This window comes from Scyliorhinus torazame, chromosome 11 (assembly GCF_047496885.1).
Source record: "Scyliorhinus torazame isolate Kashiwa2021f chromosome 11, sScyTor2.1, whole genome shotgun sequence".
NCBI classification, from domain to species: domain Eukaryota; kingdom Metazoa; phylum Chordata; class Chondrichthyes; order Carcharhiniformes; family Scyliorhinidae; genus Scyliorhinus; species Scyliorhinus torazame.
The window spans coordinates 8,401,627-8,417,218 of NC_092717.1; the positions used below are offsets into that span (position 1 = coordinate 8,401,627).

At 50.8% G+C, this 15,592-nt stretch overlaps 1 protein-coding gene across 1 annotated transcript in view; it reads right to left on the reverse strand.

Moving 5' to 3' along the window:
• sntb1 (syntrophin, basic 1) overlaps positions 1–15,592 on the reverse strand; it is a 145,709-nt gene that overhangs the window by 15,863 nt on the left and 114,254 nt on the right. Inside the window, exon 6 of the mRNA XM_072466915.1 lies at positions 2,585–2,781. Coding sequence (XP_072323016.1) covers positions 2,585–2,781 — 197 coding nt within the window. The remainder of the gene's footprint in view (positions 1–2,584; positions 2,782–15,592) is intronic.

Genomic DNA, 15,592 nt, shown 5'->3' on the forward strand with positions numbered 1-15,592 from the left:
GAAAGGGAACAGTGGCCAAACCATGGCTTACAAGGGAAATTAGAGATAGTATTAGATTCAAAGCAGAGGCATACAAATTAGCCAGAAAAAGCAATAGAGCTGAGGATTGGGAACAGTTCAAAATTCAGCAAATGCGGACCAAGGGATTGATGAAAAAGGGGGAAATACAATATGAAAGTAAGCCAGTGGGAAGTATAAAAACTGACTGGAAAGGTTTCTATAGGTATGTAAAGGGAAAAGGATTGATAAAAATCGAATGTAGGCCCCTTACTGTTAGAAACGGGAAAATTCACAATGGGGAACAAAGAAATGGCTGAGAGAGTTGGGAGTCGGGCTATGGGAGAAGGCCCTGAGGAGAGTCAACGCATCCTCGTCGTGTACCAGGCTCAGCCTGACCCAGTTCAAGGTGATCCACAGGGCTCATATGACTGTGGCCCGGATGAGTAGGTTTTTTGAGGAGGTGGTGGACAGGTGTGGTCGGTGGAGTCGTGCGCATCATGTGCATATGTTCTGGACGTGTCCGAGGCTGAGGGGATTCTGGCAGGGATTTTCAGATGTCATGTCAGAGGTCCTGGAAGGGAGGGTGACCCCGAGTCCAGAAGTAGCAATATATGGAGTGTCGGAAGATCCGGGAGCCCAGGGGGGAGAGAGGCCGACGTTTTGGCCTTTGCCTCCCTGGTGGCCCGGAGACGGATTTTGCTGGGATGGAGGGACTCGGAGCCTCCAAAGTGGGGGGTTTGGGTCAGCGACATGGCAGGGTTTCTTAAGCCAGAAAAGATTAAGTTTGCCTTAAGGGGGTCGTTACAGGGGTTCGCTCGGAGGTGGCAGTCGTTCATCGACTTCTTCAGGGAGAATTGACCGTCAGCAGGAGGGGTGCAGGAGAGGGGGAAAAGGGAGGCATGGAAGGGACGGATAAGGACAGGGAATTTAATGAAGGGGTAGTTAAGGTTTGGGATGGGGGAGTTGGGTGTGTTATTGCGAGGTTCTTGCGTGTGTTGGATCTCTGTTTAAAATATTAAAAAAGTTAAAATTGTAAATGCCTCAATAAAATATTTTCCGGAAAGAAAAGAAATGGCCGAGGAACTAAATTGGTACATTTGCTCGTGTCTTCAGAAAGGAAGACACAAATAATGGACCAGAAGTTCTGAGAAACACAAGTTTCAGTGAGGAGCTGAAGGAAATTAGTATTAGTAGAGAAATAGTTTTAGGGAAATTAATGAGATTGAAGGTGGGCAAATCTCTGGGGCCTGATAATCTTCACCCCAGAGTACTGACGGACGTTATACCCTTCCACCATTTTGAATACACAAAAACATGGCGAACAATAGCACAATGGCACATTCGCCATGTCAGCATCTCAACCAATCAGAGACAACTTACTAACCAATCAGCGCCACTTTTCTCGTGCAGCATTAATAGGGTGGCACGGTAGCACAGTGGTTAGCACTGTTGCTCCACAGCTCCAGGGTCCCAGGTTCGATTCCCGGCTTGGGTCACGCTCGCCGCGTGTCTGCGTGGGTATCCTCCGGATTCCTCCCACAAGTCTCGAAAGAAGTGTTGTTAGGTGAATTGGACATTCTGAATTCTCCCTCTGTGTACCCAAACAGGCGCCGGAATGTGGCGACTAGGAGCTTTTCACAGTAACTTCATTGCAGTGTTAATGTAAGCCTTCTTTTGACATTAATAAAAATTATTATTATAATTGTTGTTCCATTTGAAATTTGGCATTCTTGTATCCACCCTGATGAGTGTAAGATATAAAGCTTCGACATCATGGGCGAAATTCTCCCGAAACGGCGCGATGTCCGCCGACTGGCGCCCAAAACGGCGCCAATCAGACGGGCATCGCGCCGCCCCAAAGGTGTGGAATGCTCTGCATTTTTGGGGGCCGAGCTCCAACATTGAGGGGCTAGGCCGAGGCCGGAGGAATTTCCGCCCCGCCAGCTGGCGGAAACGGCCTTTGTTGCCCCGTCAGCTGGCGCGGAAATGACATCCCCGGGCGGCGCATGCGCGGGAGCGTCAGCGGCCGCTGACAGTTTCCCACGCATGCGCAGTGGAGGAGTCTCTTCCGCCTCCGCCATGGTGGAGACCATGGCGGAGGCGGAAGGGAAAGAGTGCCCCCACAGCACAGGCCCGCCCGCGGATCGGTGGGCCCCGATCGCGGGCCAGGCCACCGTGGGGGCACCCCCCGGGGCCAGATCGCCCCGCGCCCCCCCCCAGGACCCCGGAGCCCGCCCACGCCGCCTTGTCCCGTCGTTCAAAAGGTGGTTTAATCCACGCCGGCGGGACAGGCAATTTATCGGCGGGACTTCGGCCCATCAGGGCCGGAGAATCCAGCGGGGAGGCCCGCCAACCGGCATGATTCCCGCCCCCGCCGAATATCCGGTACCGGAGACTTCGGCAACTGGCGGGGGCGGGATTCACGGCAGCCCCCGGCGATTCTCCAACCCGGCGGGGGGTCGGAGAATGATGCCCCAGGTCTCTTTTTCAACCGTATTCCAAATTTGGTGTTGCCAAGTGACTATTTTCTTACTAATAGTGAAAGCTGGGGGGGGGGGGGGGAGTGTTTGCGGTCGATACTCACAGGTGGTGATTTCTTTAGTTAGTTCAGTGGCTTTGTGGCAGCCCTGTACAATTTGTCTGGTCCAGCAGGATAGACTGGAGCTGGTCTCAACGCGGAACAGGTGCGACTCGATGCCTTGCCGGGTTCCAGTGCGAGTGGCAAAAGAGAATTCCGCGCCTGCTTTCGGTGATTCGCTCCCCACACCGGAATGCACCAATCTACAAAATAAAGCACACTCCCAGATCAAAATGGGGAAAAGATTGGTTAGTAAAATATCTGAGGTCCACAGGGAATCCGACCCTGAACCCCTTTCAAATGGATGGTTGAAGGTTTTTATTATTATTCCAGAGGAAAAGGAGGAGGCCATTCAGCCCTTTGAGGCAACATCTATCCTTCAGGTGGGGGAGGATTGGAAGGTGCTGTCAAGGAAGTGAGTTGCTGAAATGCATCAAGTGGGTAACACACTGATATCGAAACACAACAAAACTGTTTCCGCCCTTGCTCTCACTTGTCCAAATGGTAACTTTTAGTTCAGGCCAGACAAACCTGCACATTATAAGATCTTACTCCAGAAGCTCACTGACCATCCACACAGCTCTGTGAGTTATTGAGCAATACAAATCGGCAGGGTTTAACCCTGCTGTTGCCGAACTGGTGGCTGCCATGACTGAGTGGGTCGTACTCTCAGATGGTCTCGAGTTCATGTTCGGTTTCGGAGACCTGAGCGCACAAACCCAGGCTGGCACGCCCGATGTCGGTACTGTGAGAGTGCTGCACTGTTGGAGATACTGTCTGTCGGACGAGATGTTAAACCGAGGCTCCGCCTTCCCCATTGAGGTGGACGTAAAGGATCCAATGGCCCTATTTCAATCAACAGTCAGGAAGTTCTCCCCGATATCCCGGCCAATATTGATCCTTCTCGCTCAACCTCACCAAAAAACGGATTTCCTGGTCATTCAGTGAATTGCTGTTTGTGGGAGTTTGCTGTGCACAAATCGGCTGCCACAGTTCCTACATTTAATGAACATCATCTTTATTTGTGTCACAAGTTGGCTTACATTAATTAACACCGCAATGAAGTTACTGTGAAAAGCCCCGAGTCGCCACATTCCGGCGCCTGTTCGGGTACACAGAGGAAGAATTCAGAATGTCCAATTCACCTAACAGCACGTCTTTCAGGACTTGTAGGAGGAAACCGGAGCACCCGGAGGAAACCCACGCAGACACGGGGAGAACGTGCAGACTCCGCACAGACAGTGACCCAAGCCGGGAATCAAACCCGGGACCCTGGAGCTGTGAAGCAATAGTGCTAACCACTGTCTTACCGTGACGCCCTACAACAGTGACTACACTTCAGAAGTACTTAATTGATTGTAAAGTGTTTTGAGACCTGTGAAAGACGGTATACAGATGCAAGGATGAAATGAAGGTATTGCCAGACCAGGAGTTAGACCTGACCAGGTCAGCACAAGGGTTAGAGGGTGAAGGGGACTTGGTGCAAGTTAGGGTGGGTCAGGTTGAGTTTGGGATGAGCTGGCGGAACGTGCAAGATGGGCCAGGAGAGCATTGGAATAGTAAATGGTGGAGACAATGCATGAATAGCTACAGGTTTCAGTTGCAGATGGGCTTGAGTCAGGGCAGGAGGCGATGATGTTACAGAGCTGCAGCGAAAGAAGCAGCACTGTGTTTAGCAGAGTTACAGTCCATGAACCACAAACGCAGGAGTCAGTCAGAATTTCTGGATGTTCCAATCAAATTTCAGGCTTCTGCCATGCAAATTAATTGGATCCTTGTAGACGTTTTAAATCATAGGCAGTGAAGAGGGGCTGAGTATTGACTACAGCTGTATAACAAGCTCAGGATAGGTGTCATGTGTTATCCTGACTGTTATTGACGATTGGAAATGAATGAACCACTTTCAAGTATTTTAACAAAATTTACAGGGAATCAAAACATTCTGTGGTATATACAGAACTTAATCAGCATATTATAACTAGCAGATGTGAAGTTCATGACATTCGAAGGGTCAAGTCTGCCTTTTATTTAAAGACTCAGCAGTTTTGTTTACGGAAACACAAGAGCCTCACATCGACAGAATGGAAAGTTGTGTGTCTCACCACTAATCGATTTAACTCGGCAAATTCACAACACACCGTATCTAACAGCGTCCTGGACACTGGGGGGATTGTAAAAATCTAAATCCACCAATCCGGGGATTGCGTGACTCAGTAGTGGAGCTGTTAGAGTGACATGGGATTTTTCTGTTTCAATTAAGTTTGTGGTACAAGTTCTGCTAATTTCACAGTCTGAATTAGGCTCATGTTTAGAGGCTGAACTCACTTGTGCTCCCTGGAACTTTGACCCATTACACATCTTAAGGAAGTAAATAAGACCTTAAACCATTTCCAAACCTAATTTCTTGGCAATTAGTATCTGGAGCTAAAAATAAATCAGAGAGCAGAGGTATAATGGCACACTAACTTATTTGTTAACGCTGAGAAATCTTTCTTAATTCTTGCCCTGTTCCCATCTTTTATTATTTGACTGAAGGGGTTGAGTAGGCAATACCATGCCAGAACTCTGCACCGCCCACTGCCTCATCCAGCCGTGGCTCACCCCTGCCTCTCAGTCAGGGTGTTGTGGATTCGAATCCCACTCTGGAGAACTGAACACAGAAGGCCAGGCTGCCGCTCTCCAGTACGATGCCGAGGGAGTGCCGCACTGTCAGAGATGCTGGGCTGGATTCACCGTTCCAGAGGCAAGGTGCCGGCACCAACAGAGAATCTGTGGTGTTCCACGACGAGGAAATTGGTGCGAATCCCTCACCGATACGCACCGGCCGGAGACTCGCTGGGTCCCGGGCAGCGTATGCGCAGGACTGACGAGCTGCAGCCGCGCAGGCCTGTATCCCCACCGGTCGCGGCGGGAAACATGGCGGCGCCCATGCTGGACCGTGTACCCACAAACGCCGACCCCCACAACCCACTCCCTGGCCACCCCCCACCTAGAAGAAGCCCCCCCGGCCAGCGGCATGGTACTTGGCCGAGTGTGGCGGTGGTGGGCACGGTCTGCAGCCGGCACGCCAGGTTCCCGACTGCTGGGGCCACACGTGGCCTGTGCCGCCAGGAACCCGGACCGTCGCAGGTGGGCTGGCTGATGACGCGTCAACGGTGTTGCGACTGCGCGCAGTGCACGTCCCAATGACGGCGATTTGGAGGGGGCGGAGCATCGCGAACCGGTGTCAAACCGGCAGCAAACCGGCGCCTGCTCCGATTCCGGCGTTGGAAGCCATTCTCCGCCCGATCGGCGTTCCCGATTTCAGCGTCGGGTACGGAGAATTCCGCCCGCCGTCGCTCACGTGAGACAGTAAACCGAGTCCCCATTTGTGTTCTCAGGCACATACAAACATAGCAGCGTAGGACATCGGAGCAGAAGTGGACCATTCGGCCCCTCAATCCTCCGCCACCGTTTAGTAAGATCGAGGCTGCTCTGTTTGTGTTGAGACCCACATTCCCATCTACCCCAATAACCTTTGACCCCCTTGCCTAACAAGAATCTATCCACCTCCACCCTTAAAATAGTCAGTGACCCCCACCTCCACCACCTTTCCAGGCAGTGAGTTTGAAAGTCGCATAACCTTCAGAGAGAAAAATTCTCCTCCTCTCTGTCCTAAAGGCCTACAAGGATCCAATTAATTTTAAAACAGTGCCCCCGAGCTCTGGACTCACCCACAAGAGGAAACAACCTTCCCACCTCCCCCTTGTCAATACCGTTCAGGATCTTATAGACTTCAGTCAAATCACCCCTCACTCTTCTGAACTCCAGTGGGAACAATCCCAGTCTGTCCAACCTGTCCTCATAAGACAACTCGCACATTCCAGGTATCAATCCAGTAAACCTCCCCTCAACCACCTCCAATGCATTTACATCCTTCAACAAGGAGACCAAAACTGTGCTCAGAATTCGAGATGTGGCCTTGACAACACCCTGTGTAACTGAAGCATAACATCCTTAATTTTATGTTCAATTCCTCACATAATAAGTGATAGCACCTCATTGGCCTTCTTAATTACTTACTGTACCTGCATATTAACTTTTTTTGATTTATGCACCAGAACACCAGATCCCTCTGCACCTCAGAATTCTGCAGCCGTTCTCCGTTTAAGGAATTCTCTGCCTTTTTATTCTTCCTGCCAAAGTGAACAACTTCCCATTTCCCTGCATTATACTCCCTCTGCCAGATTTTTGCCCATTCATACAACCTATGTATATCGACCTGCAAACTCCTATATCGTCTTCGCAACTGTTATGGGCGAGGCGTTTTCAGAACCCCAAAATGTATCATGGAGTTCAACCAACCTCCCCCTTAATGTATATGTTGCTTTTCCTAGCACACGGCTTGTTCCCTAGGTGTGGGATTACAATTATGGACACGTGGGTTTTTAAACACAAAACAATGTTTATTCCATGAACTCAACTTAACATTTCAAATAAACATTGGATCTCTTAACACCCCTCACTTCAAAGATAACTCCGAAAATATTACAACAGTAAATAATTCCTCAAAATGTTCCTTCAAACTTTCAAGAGACTTAACACCTTTAAACAGAATCACATCAGGTTAAAGGCTTTACTAATATGAGTTTAAATCACCCAACTGATCCAGAGATAGTCTTTCATGGCACAGATCACAGCAAATCCAGCTCAATGCAAAACACAGACACTCCCCAAGCTCTTTTCCTCCAAACTGAAACTTCAAAATGGTATTTCTCTTCAGAATCAGATAATTTAGTTCAATCTGACCACAGAGCCCCTTGCAATTCTCCAATACAGGAGCATTGGTTACCACAGCTTTCAGGCAGTCAAATGCCTGTTGAAAGTCTGCTCTCCATTGAAATTTTTTATGTTTCTTCAGCAATTCCATCAGGGGAGTAATCACGCCACAAAACATTTGCACAAATGTTCGATCAAATCCACTAATGCGAAGAAATCACATTATTTCCCTTCGTCTTGAGGATATCGGAAACTCCGCAAGGAAAGTGATTCGGGCTTCTCCAAATTCACTTTCGGCTAGGTTCTTCACCAACCCCGCCTCCTGAAATCGATCGAAGAACTCCATACGATGTTTAAAATGTTCATCCAAGTCTGGAAGTTGAAAATAAAAGCAGATTGTTCCACTTTCTCAATGCAATCCTTCGAACATGGGATAGGGTAAGAGTCCGTTCTTGTAACTGCATTCATCTTTCCATAGTCCACACACAACCGTTGGGTCCCGTCTGGTTTAGGTACCATCACTATGGGTGAGCTCCATTGGCTGCAACCCACTTCAATTATGCCATTTTTAAGCATACTCCCAATCTCTCCGTTAACCTGTGTCAATTTTAAAGGATTAAGTCTATATGGATGTTGTTTGATAGGAACAGCATTTCCCACATCTACATCATGTTTCGCCATTTTAGTACTTCCCAATTTATCTCTACAAACCTGCCCATGTGATATCAATAATTCTTTCAGGTCAGTTCGTTTTTCCTCTGGAAGGTAACTTAACAATTCATCCCAATTTTTAAGAAAATCCTCATTTTCCAATTTAATTTGAGGTATGTCAAATTCACAATCATCTGGATTTGGTTCATCACTTTGAGTTAGAATCATTAAAACCTTTTTCTCTCCTTCCCTTTCAAAGTACCTTTTAAGCATAATCACATGACACACTCGGTGAGTCGTCCTTCTATCTGGTGTTTTTACCACATAATTCACCTCACTTAATTCCCTTTCAATCAGATACGGTCCACAAAACCTAGCTTTCACTTCCGGTTGCGGCTATGCGGAGCTAAGCCGCACATTCGGCGGCTCCCGCTAAAACTGACTTTTGGGCTCTCCAGAGGAGCCCCAATGGCATTTTTTTTGACGACTTCCAGTGTGGGAAGGTGAGCAAGGTCCCCCCTCCATAGTATATGGATTGGATCAGGAGTGGAGCGGTCCAAAAAGCGTTTTTGGAGCAGAGAAAAGTACGAGGGAGAAAAAACAAGATGGCGGCGGGCGGAGATCAAGCGGCATGGGGGCCGGAGCAGCAGGAGTTTCTCAGGCGCTGCTTTGAGGAGCTGAAGAAAGAGGTGCTTGCGCCAATGCTGACGGCGATCGAGGGGTTAGTGGAGACCCAGAAGGCCCAAGGGGCGGCGATCCAGGAGGTACGGGAAAAAGCCTCGGAGAACGAGGATGAGATCTTGGGCCTGGCGGTGAAGGTGGAGGTGCACGAGGCGCTGCACAAGAGGTGGGCGGAAAGGTTCGAGGACCTGGAGAACAGGTCGAGGAGGAAGAATCTTCGGATTCTGGGTCTCCCTGAAGGAGTGGAGGGGGCCGATGCTGGAGCGTATGTGAGCACGGTGCTCAACTCTCTGATGGGGGTCGGGGCCTCTCCAAGTCCCCTGGAGCTAGATGGGGCTCATCGGGTCCTGGGCGAGGAGACCCAAGGCCAACGCGCCGCCAAGGGCGGTAGTGGTGAGGTTTCACCGTTTCGTGGATAGAGAGTGTGTCTTGAGATGGGCCAAGAAAGAGCGGAGCAGCAGGTGGGAGAATACGGAGATCCGAATCTATCAGGACTGGAGTGCAGAGGTGGCAAAGAAGAGAGCTGGTTTTAATCGGGCCAAGGCGGTGCTGCATAGGAAGGGGGTGAGGTTCGGAATGCTGCAGCCAGCGCAATTGTGGGTCCCATTTCAGGATCGACACCACTACTTCGAAACGCCTGACCGTTTGTATAAAGGCTTGGACCTTTATACAAACTGAAAAATTGGACTCAAACTGAGGGTCTGTGGTTGTGGGAGGGATGTCGGATGTATACAGGGTTTTAACTATGCGTAGGGAATGTTCCACAGGTTGGGTGATGGATGGGAATGGGGGAAGAGATCTGATGGGGAGACTGTGAGAGAGTGTGGGCGCCGGTGCTGGAGGGAGGGGAGGCCCGGGGATGGGGGAATTGGGATAAGGCCGCAACAGGAGCGACGCCAGAGGGGGCGGGGCCGGCTCAGGAAAGCGCGGGCTTTTTCCCGCGCTAGAGAAGGACGGGGGGGGGGGGGGAGGAGCGCACACTGATTGCTGGGGAGGAGGGGGAGGGGGGATTCCCACATGGGGGGGGGGGGCAACAGGATGGCGGGGAGGCCGGGGTCAGCAGGAGTCAGCTGACTTACAGGAGTGTTATGGGGGGAGCAAAAGAGCTAGATACGGATCTAGCGGGGGGAGGGGGGGGAGGGGGGGAAATAGGGTTGCTGCTGCATTGGCCGACGGGGAACTGGAAACAGAAGAGGTGGTCGGGGCGGGGGTCCCCCGTCTGGGGGACTGGAGTATGCGGGAGGCGCGGGCACGGGACTGGCCTAGAAAAGGAGATGGCTAGTCGGCGGGGGGGGGGGGGGGGGGGGGGGGGGGGAGAGAGATGCCCCCCAATCCGGCTGATAACTTGGAATGGGAGGGGCCTGAATGGGCCGGTTAAGAGGGCCCGAGTGTTCGCGCACTTAAAGGGACTGAAGGCAGACGTGGTCATGCTTCAGGAGACACATTTGAAGGTGGCGGACCAGGTCAGGTTGAGAAAGGGATGGGTAGGACAGGTATTCCATTCGTGGCTGGATGCAAAGAACAGAGGGGTGGCAATACTGGTGGGGAAGCGGGTGTCGTTTGAGGCCAAGAATATTGTAGTGAACAATGGAGGTCGATACGTGATGGTGAGCGGTAGGTTGCAGGGGGCGTGGGTTGTATTGGTAAACGTATACGCCCCAAACTGGAATGATGCTGGATTTATGAAGCGCATGTTGGGGCGGATTCCAGATCTGGAGGCAGGAAGCTTGATAATGGGGGAGGATTTCAACACGGTGTTGGACCCGGCATTAGATCGCTCCAGATCCAAGACGGGGAAGAGGCCGGCTGCGGCCAAGGTGCTTAGGGGGTTTATGGACCAGATGGGGGGAGTAGATCCGTGGAGATTTGCTCGGCCCTTGGCCAGAGAATTTACTTTTTTTTCTCACGTACACAGAGCCTACTCCCGGATGGATTTTTTTGTTTTGAGTAGGGCGCTGATCCCGAAAGTGGAGGGAACGGAGTACTCGGCCATAGCCATCTCAGACCACGCCCCGCACTGGGTGGAGCTGGAGTTAGGAGAGGAGAGGGACCAACGCCCACTGTGGCGTCTGGATGTGGGATTACTGGCAGATGAGGAGGTGTGCGGGCGGGTGCGAAGGTGCATTGAAAGGTATTTGGAGGCCAATGACAACGAGGAGGTGCAGGTGGGGGTGGTATGGGAGGCGCTGAAGGCGGTGGTCAGGGGAGAGTTCATCTCCATCAGGGCTCACAGGGAGAAGAGAGAGGGCAGGGAAAGGGAGAGGTTAGTGGGGGAGATCCTAAGGGTGGACAGGAGATATGCAGAGGCCCCCGAGGAGGGACTACTTAGGGAGCGGCGAAGTCTCCAGATGGAATTCGACCTGTTGACCACAGGGAAGGCAGAGGCACAGTGGAGGAAAGCACAGGGGGCGACGTACGAGTATGGGGAGAAGGCGAGCCGGATGCTGGCACATCAGCTCCGTAAGAGGATGGCAGAGAGGGAGATAGGTGGAGTTAAGGATGGCAGGGGAACTACGGTGCGGAGTGCGGTGAAAGTAAATGAGGCATTTAAGGACTTTTATGAGGAGCTGTACAGATCTCAGCCCCCAGCAGGGGGAAGAGGGGATGCGACGATTTCTAGATCAACTGAGGTTCCCGCGGGTGGAGGAGCAGGAGGTGGCTGGTTTGGGGGCGCCAATTGGGTTGGAGGAGCTGGTTAAAGGACTGGGGAGCATGCAGGCGGGGAAGGCCCCGGGGCCAGATGGGTTCCCGGTTGAGTTTTACAGGAAGTATGCGGACCTGTTAGCCCCGTTGCTAGTGAGGACTTTCAATGAGGCAAGGGAGGGGGGGACCCTGCCCCCGACAATGTCCGGGGCGCTGATTTCTCTGATCCTGAAGCGGGACAAGGACCCACTGCAATGTGGGTCGTATAGGCCGATTTCGCTCCTCAATGTGGATGCTAAGTTGCTGGCAAAAGTGCTGGCTACGAGAATTGAGGACTGTGTCCCGGGGGTGATTCATGAGGACCAGACGGGATTTGTAAAGGGCAGGCAGCTAAACACCAATGTGCGGAGGCTCCTAAACGTGATTATGATGCCATCGGTGGAGGGAGAGGCGGAGGTAGTGGCAGCTATGGACGCGGAGAAGGCCTTTGACCGGGTGGAGTGGGAGTATCTCTGGGAAGTGTTGCGGAGGTTTGGGTTTGGGGAGGGGTTTATCAGGTGGGTTAAGCTCCTTTATAGAGCCCCGGTGGCGAGTGTGGCTACGAATCGGCGGAGGTCGGAGTATTTTCGGCTGTATCGAGGGACGGGACAGGGGTGCCCCCTGTCCCCCCTGTTGTTTGCATTAGCAATTGAGCCTTTGGTCATGGCATTAAGGGAGTCCAGGAAATGGAGGGGGGTGGTTCGAGGGGGAGAGGAGCATCGAGTGTCGCTGTATGCGGACGACCTGTTGCTGTATGTGGCGGATCCAGTGGAGGGGATGGTGGAGGTCATGCGGATCCTAAGGGCTATAAGCTCAATGTAGGGAAAAGTGAGCTCTTTGTGGTGCATCCAGGGGACCAGGGAAGAGGGATAGACGACCTACCGTTGAGGAGGGCGGAAAGGAGCTTTCGGTACTTGGGGATCCAGGTAGCTAGGAGCTGGGGGGCCCTGCACAAACTTAATTTAACGTGGCTGGTGGAGCAGATGGAGGAGGACTTCAAAAGATGGGATATGTTGCTACTCTCGCTAGCGGGCAGGGTACAGTCGATTAAAATTATGGTCCCCCAAGGTTTCTTTTTGTATTCCAGTGCCTTCCTATTATGATTACCAAGGCCTTTTTTAAGTGGGTAGGTAGGAGCATCATGGGTTTTGTGTGGGCAAACAAGACCCCAAGGGTAAGGAGGGCATTTCTGGAGTGTGGTAGGGACAGAGGAGGGCTGGCGTTGCCGAATCTGGGTGGCTATTATTGGGCAGCCAACGTGGCGATGATCCATAAGTGGGTAATAGAGGGAGAAGGGGTGGCATGGAAGAGGTTGGAGATGGCGTCCTGCAAAGGAACGAGCCTGGGGGCGCTGGTGACGGCACCGCTGCCGCTCTCGCCGACAAGGTACACCACGAATCCGGTGGTGGCGGCAACGCTAAAGATCTGGGGGCAGTGGAGACGACACAGGGGGTGAGACGGGAGCCTCGGTGTGGTCCCCGATCCGGGAGAACCATCGGTTCGTCCCAGGAAGGATGGACGGGGGGTTTCGGAGCTGGCATCGGGCAGGGATCAGAAGGATGGGGGATCTGTTTATCGTCGGGACGTTTGCGAGCCTAGGGGCGCTGGAGGAGAAGTTTGGGTTACCCCCGGGAAATGCGTTCAGGTACATACAAGTGAGGGCGTTTGTGAGGCGGCAGGTGAGGGAATTCCCGCTGCTCCCGGCACAGGGGATTCAAGACAGGGTGATTTCGGGTGTATGGGTCGGAGAAGGCAAGGTTTCGGCGATATATCAGGAGATGAAAGACGAGGAGGAGGCTTCAGTAGAGGAGCTGAAGGGCAAGTGGGAGGAGGAGTTGGGGGAGGAGATTGAAGAGGGTCTGTGGGCTGATGCCCTGAGTAGGGTTAATTCCTCTTCCTCATGTGCCAGGCTCCGCCTGATACAGTTTAAGGTTATTCACAGAGCGCATATGACAGGGGCGAGGCTGAGTAGGTTCTTTGGGATGGAGGACAGATGCGGGAGGTGCTCAGGAAGCCCGGCGAATCACGCCCACATGTTCTGGTCGTGCCCGGCACTGGATGGGTTCTGGAGGGGTTTCGCGAGGACTATGTCCAAGGTGGCGAAAGTCCAGGTCAAGCCAAGTTGGGGGATGGCACTATTTGGGGTGGCGGACGAGCCGGGAGTGCAGGAGGCGAAAGAGGCCGGTATTCTGGCCTTTGCGTCCCTGGTAGCCCGGCGGAGGATCTTGATCATGTGGAAAGACGTGAAGCCCCCAGCGTGGAGGCCTGGATAAATGACATGGCAGGGTTCATTAAGCTGGAGCGGATAAAGTTTGCCTTGAGAAGGTCTGCGCAGGGGTTCTTCAGGCAGTGGCAACCGTTCCTAGACTATCTCGCGGAGCGTTAGAATGAGGTCGATCAGCAGCAGTAGCAACCCAGTGAGGGAGGGGGGGGGGGAGGGGGGGGGAGGGGAGGGGAGGCGGGGGGGTCTCTTTCGGGGGGGGGTATTTGGGCGGGCGGGGGAGGGGGTTTTCCTAGGAGTACTTGCAACAAAAAAAAAGCATATGGGAGGGTTAATATATGCGGGAGAAACCCATTGTATAAGTTCTGTATTATGTTTGATTGATATGTTTATATTCTGTTCTTTTCTCTTTTTCTTTTCTGTTATGGGGGGGGGGGGGGTTTAATTGGTTGAACATTTTTGTTGGAAAAACTTCGAATAAACATTTTTTTTTAAACCTAGCTTTTAAAGGTTCACCTACCACTGGAAATAACACTAAAACTTTATCCCACTGGCAAAACTACGAACTTTGGATTTCTTGTCCGCTACCCGTTTCATCACATTTTGTGCAACTTTCAAATGTTGTCTCGCCAATTCACCTGCTCTATTTAATCGTTCCCTAAAATTTGACACGTAATCCAATAGTGTAATTTCCGATTTCTCACCCACCAATTTTTCCTTAATCAATTTAAGTGGCCCTCTTATCTCATGACCAAAAATTAGTTCAAAAGGACTAAATTTGGTAGACTCATTAAGTGCATCCCTAATTGCAAACAATACGAATGGAATTCCTTTATCCCAATCCTCTGGATAATCTTAACAATACGCCCTCAACATTGTCTTTAATGTCTGATGCCACCTTTCTAACGCTCCCTGCGATTCTGGATGGTACGCAGTTGATTTAAATTTTTTATTCCTAAGCTATCCATAACTTCTTTGAATAACTTTGAAGTAAAATTTGATCCTTGATCCGATTGAATTTCTGTGGATAGTCCATATCTAGTAAAGAATTTAAGTAACTCCACCACAATCCTTTTAGCTGTAATATTACGTACTGGAATGGCCTCTGGAAACCTAGTCGACACATCCATTATAGTCAAAAGGTATTGATTCCCACTTTTTGTTTTAGGAAGCGGTCCTACACAATCAATTATGACCCTCGTAAAAGGTTCCTCAAATGCTGGAATGGGTATTAAGCGCGCTGGTTTTATCAATGCTTGAGGTTTCCCTATCACTTGACATGTGTGACATGATTGACAAAATTTAACTATATCTTTATGTAGTCCAGGCCAATAAAAATGTTTCTGGATTTTAGCTTGAGTTTTCCTTATTCCCAAATGACCTCCCACTGGTACCTCATGTGCAACTCGCAACACCTCCTTTCTATACCCTACCGGCAATCCTACTTGATGAACTTCTGCCCACTTTTCATCGCCTGCATATGTACAGGTCTCCATTTTCTCATCAAGACATCATTTTTATGATAATAACACTCTGGTATACTCTCAGATTCCTCTTCCATATATGCTTTCTGATATATCCGTTTTATTTCTACATCTTTCTGTTGTAACTCCGCCAATTTTCCTGAACTAAAAATATCCGCCTCATCCTCCACCTGTTCTTGTTCTTTTTCAACCATCTGATCAAAAACCGTTTCTGATAATTGCACTTCAACTTCATCTTCACTCTTTGACTTCTCCTCATGTCTTAACCTGTGACTTTGCGACCTTGTTACTACACAATCTGGAAAAATCCCAGGATATTCGTCCTTCAACCCTTCAGTTGTCTGAATTTCCACTGGCTTATCAACCCTTACCCAAGATAAACTGTATTCCTGAACAAGATAGTTTATCTATTACTCCCACTACCACTTCACCACTCTTCACTGGACTTTCCAACCTTACCTGATATAATGGAACGCTACTCCTCTCACCCTGAATTCCACATATCACCACCTTTTCTGGCAACATTCTTCCCAAACT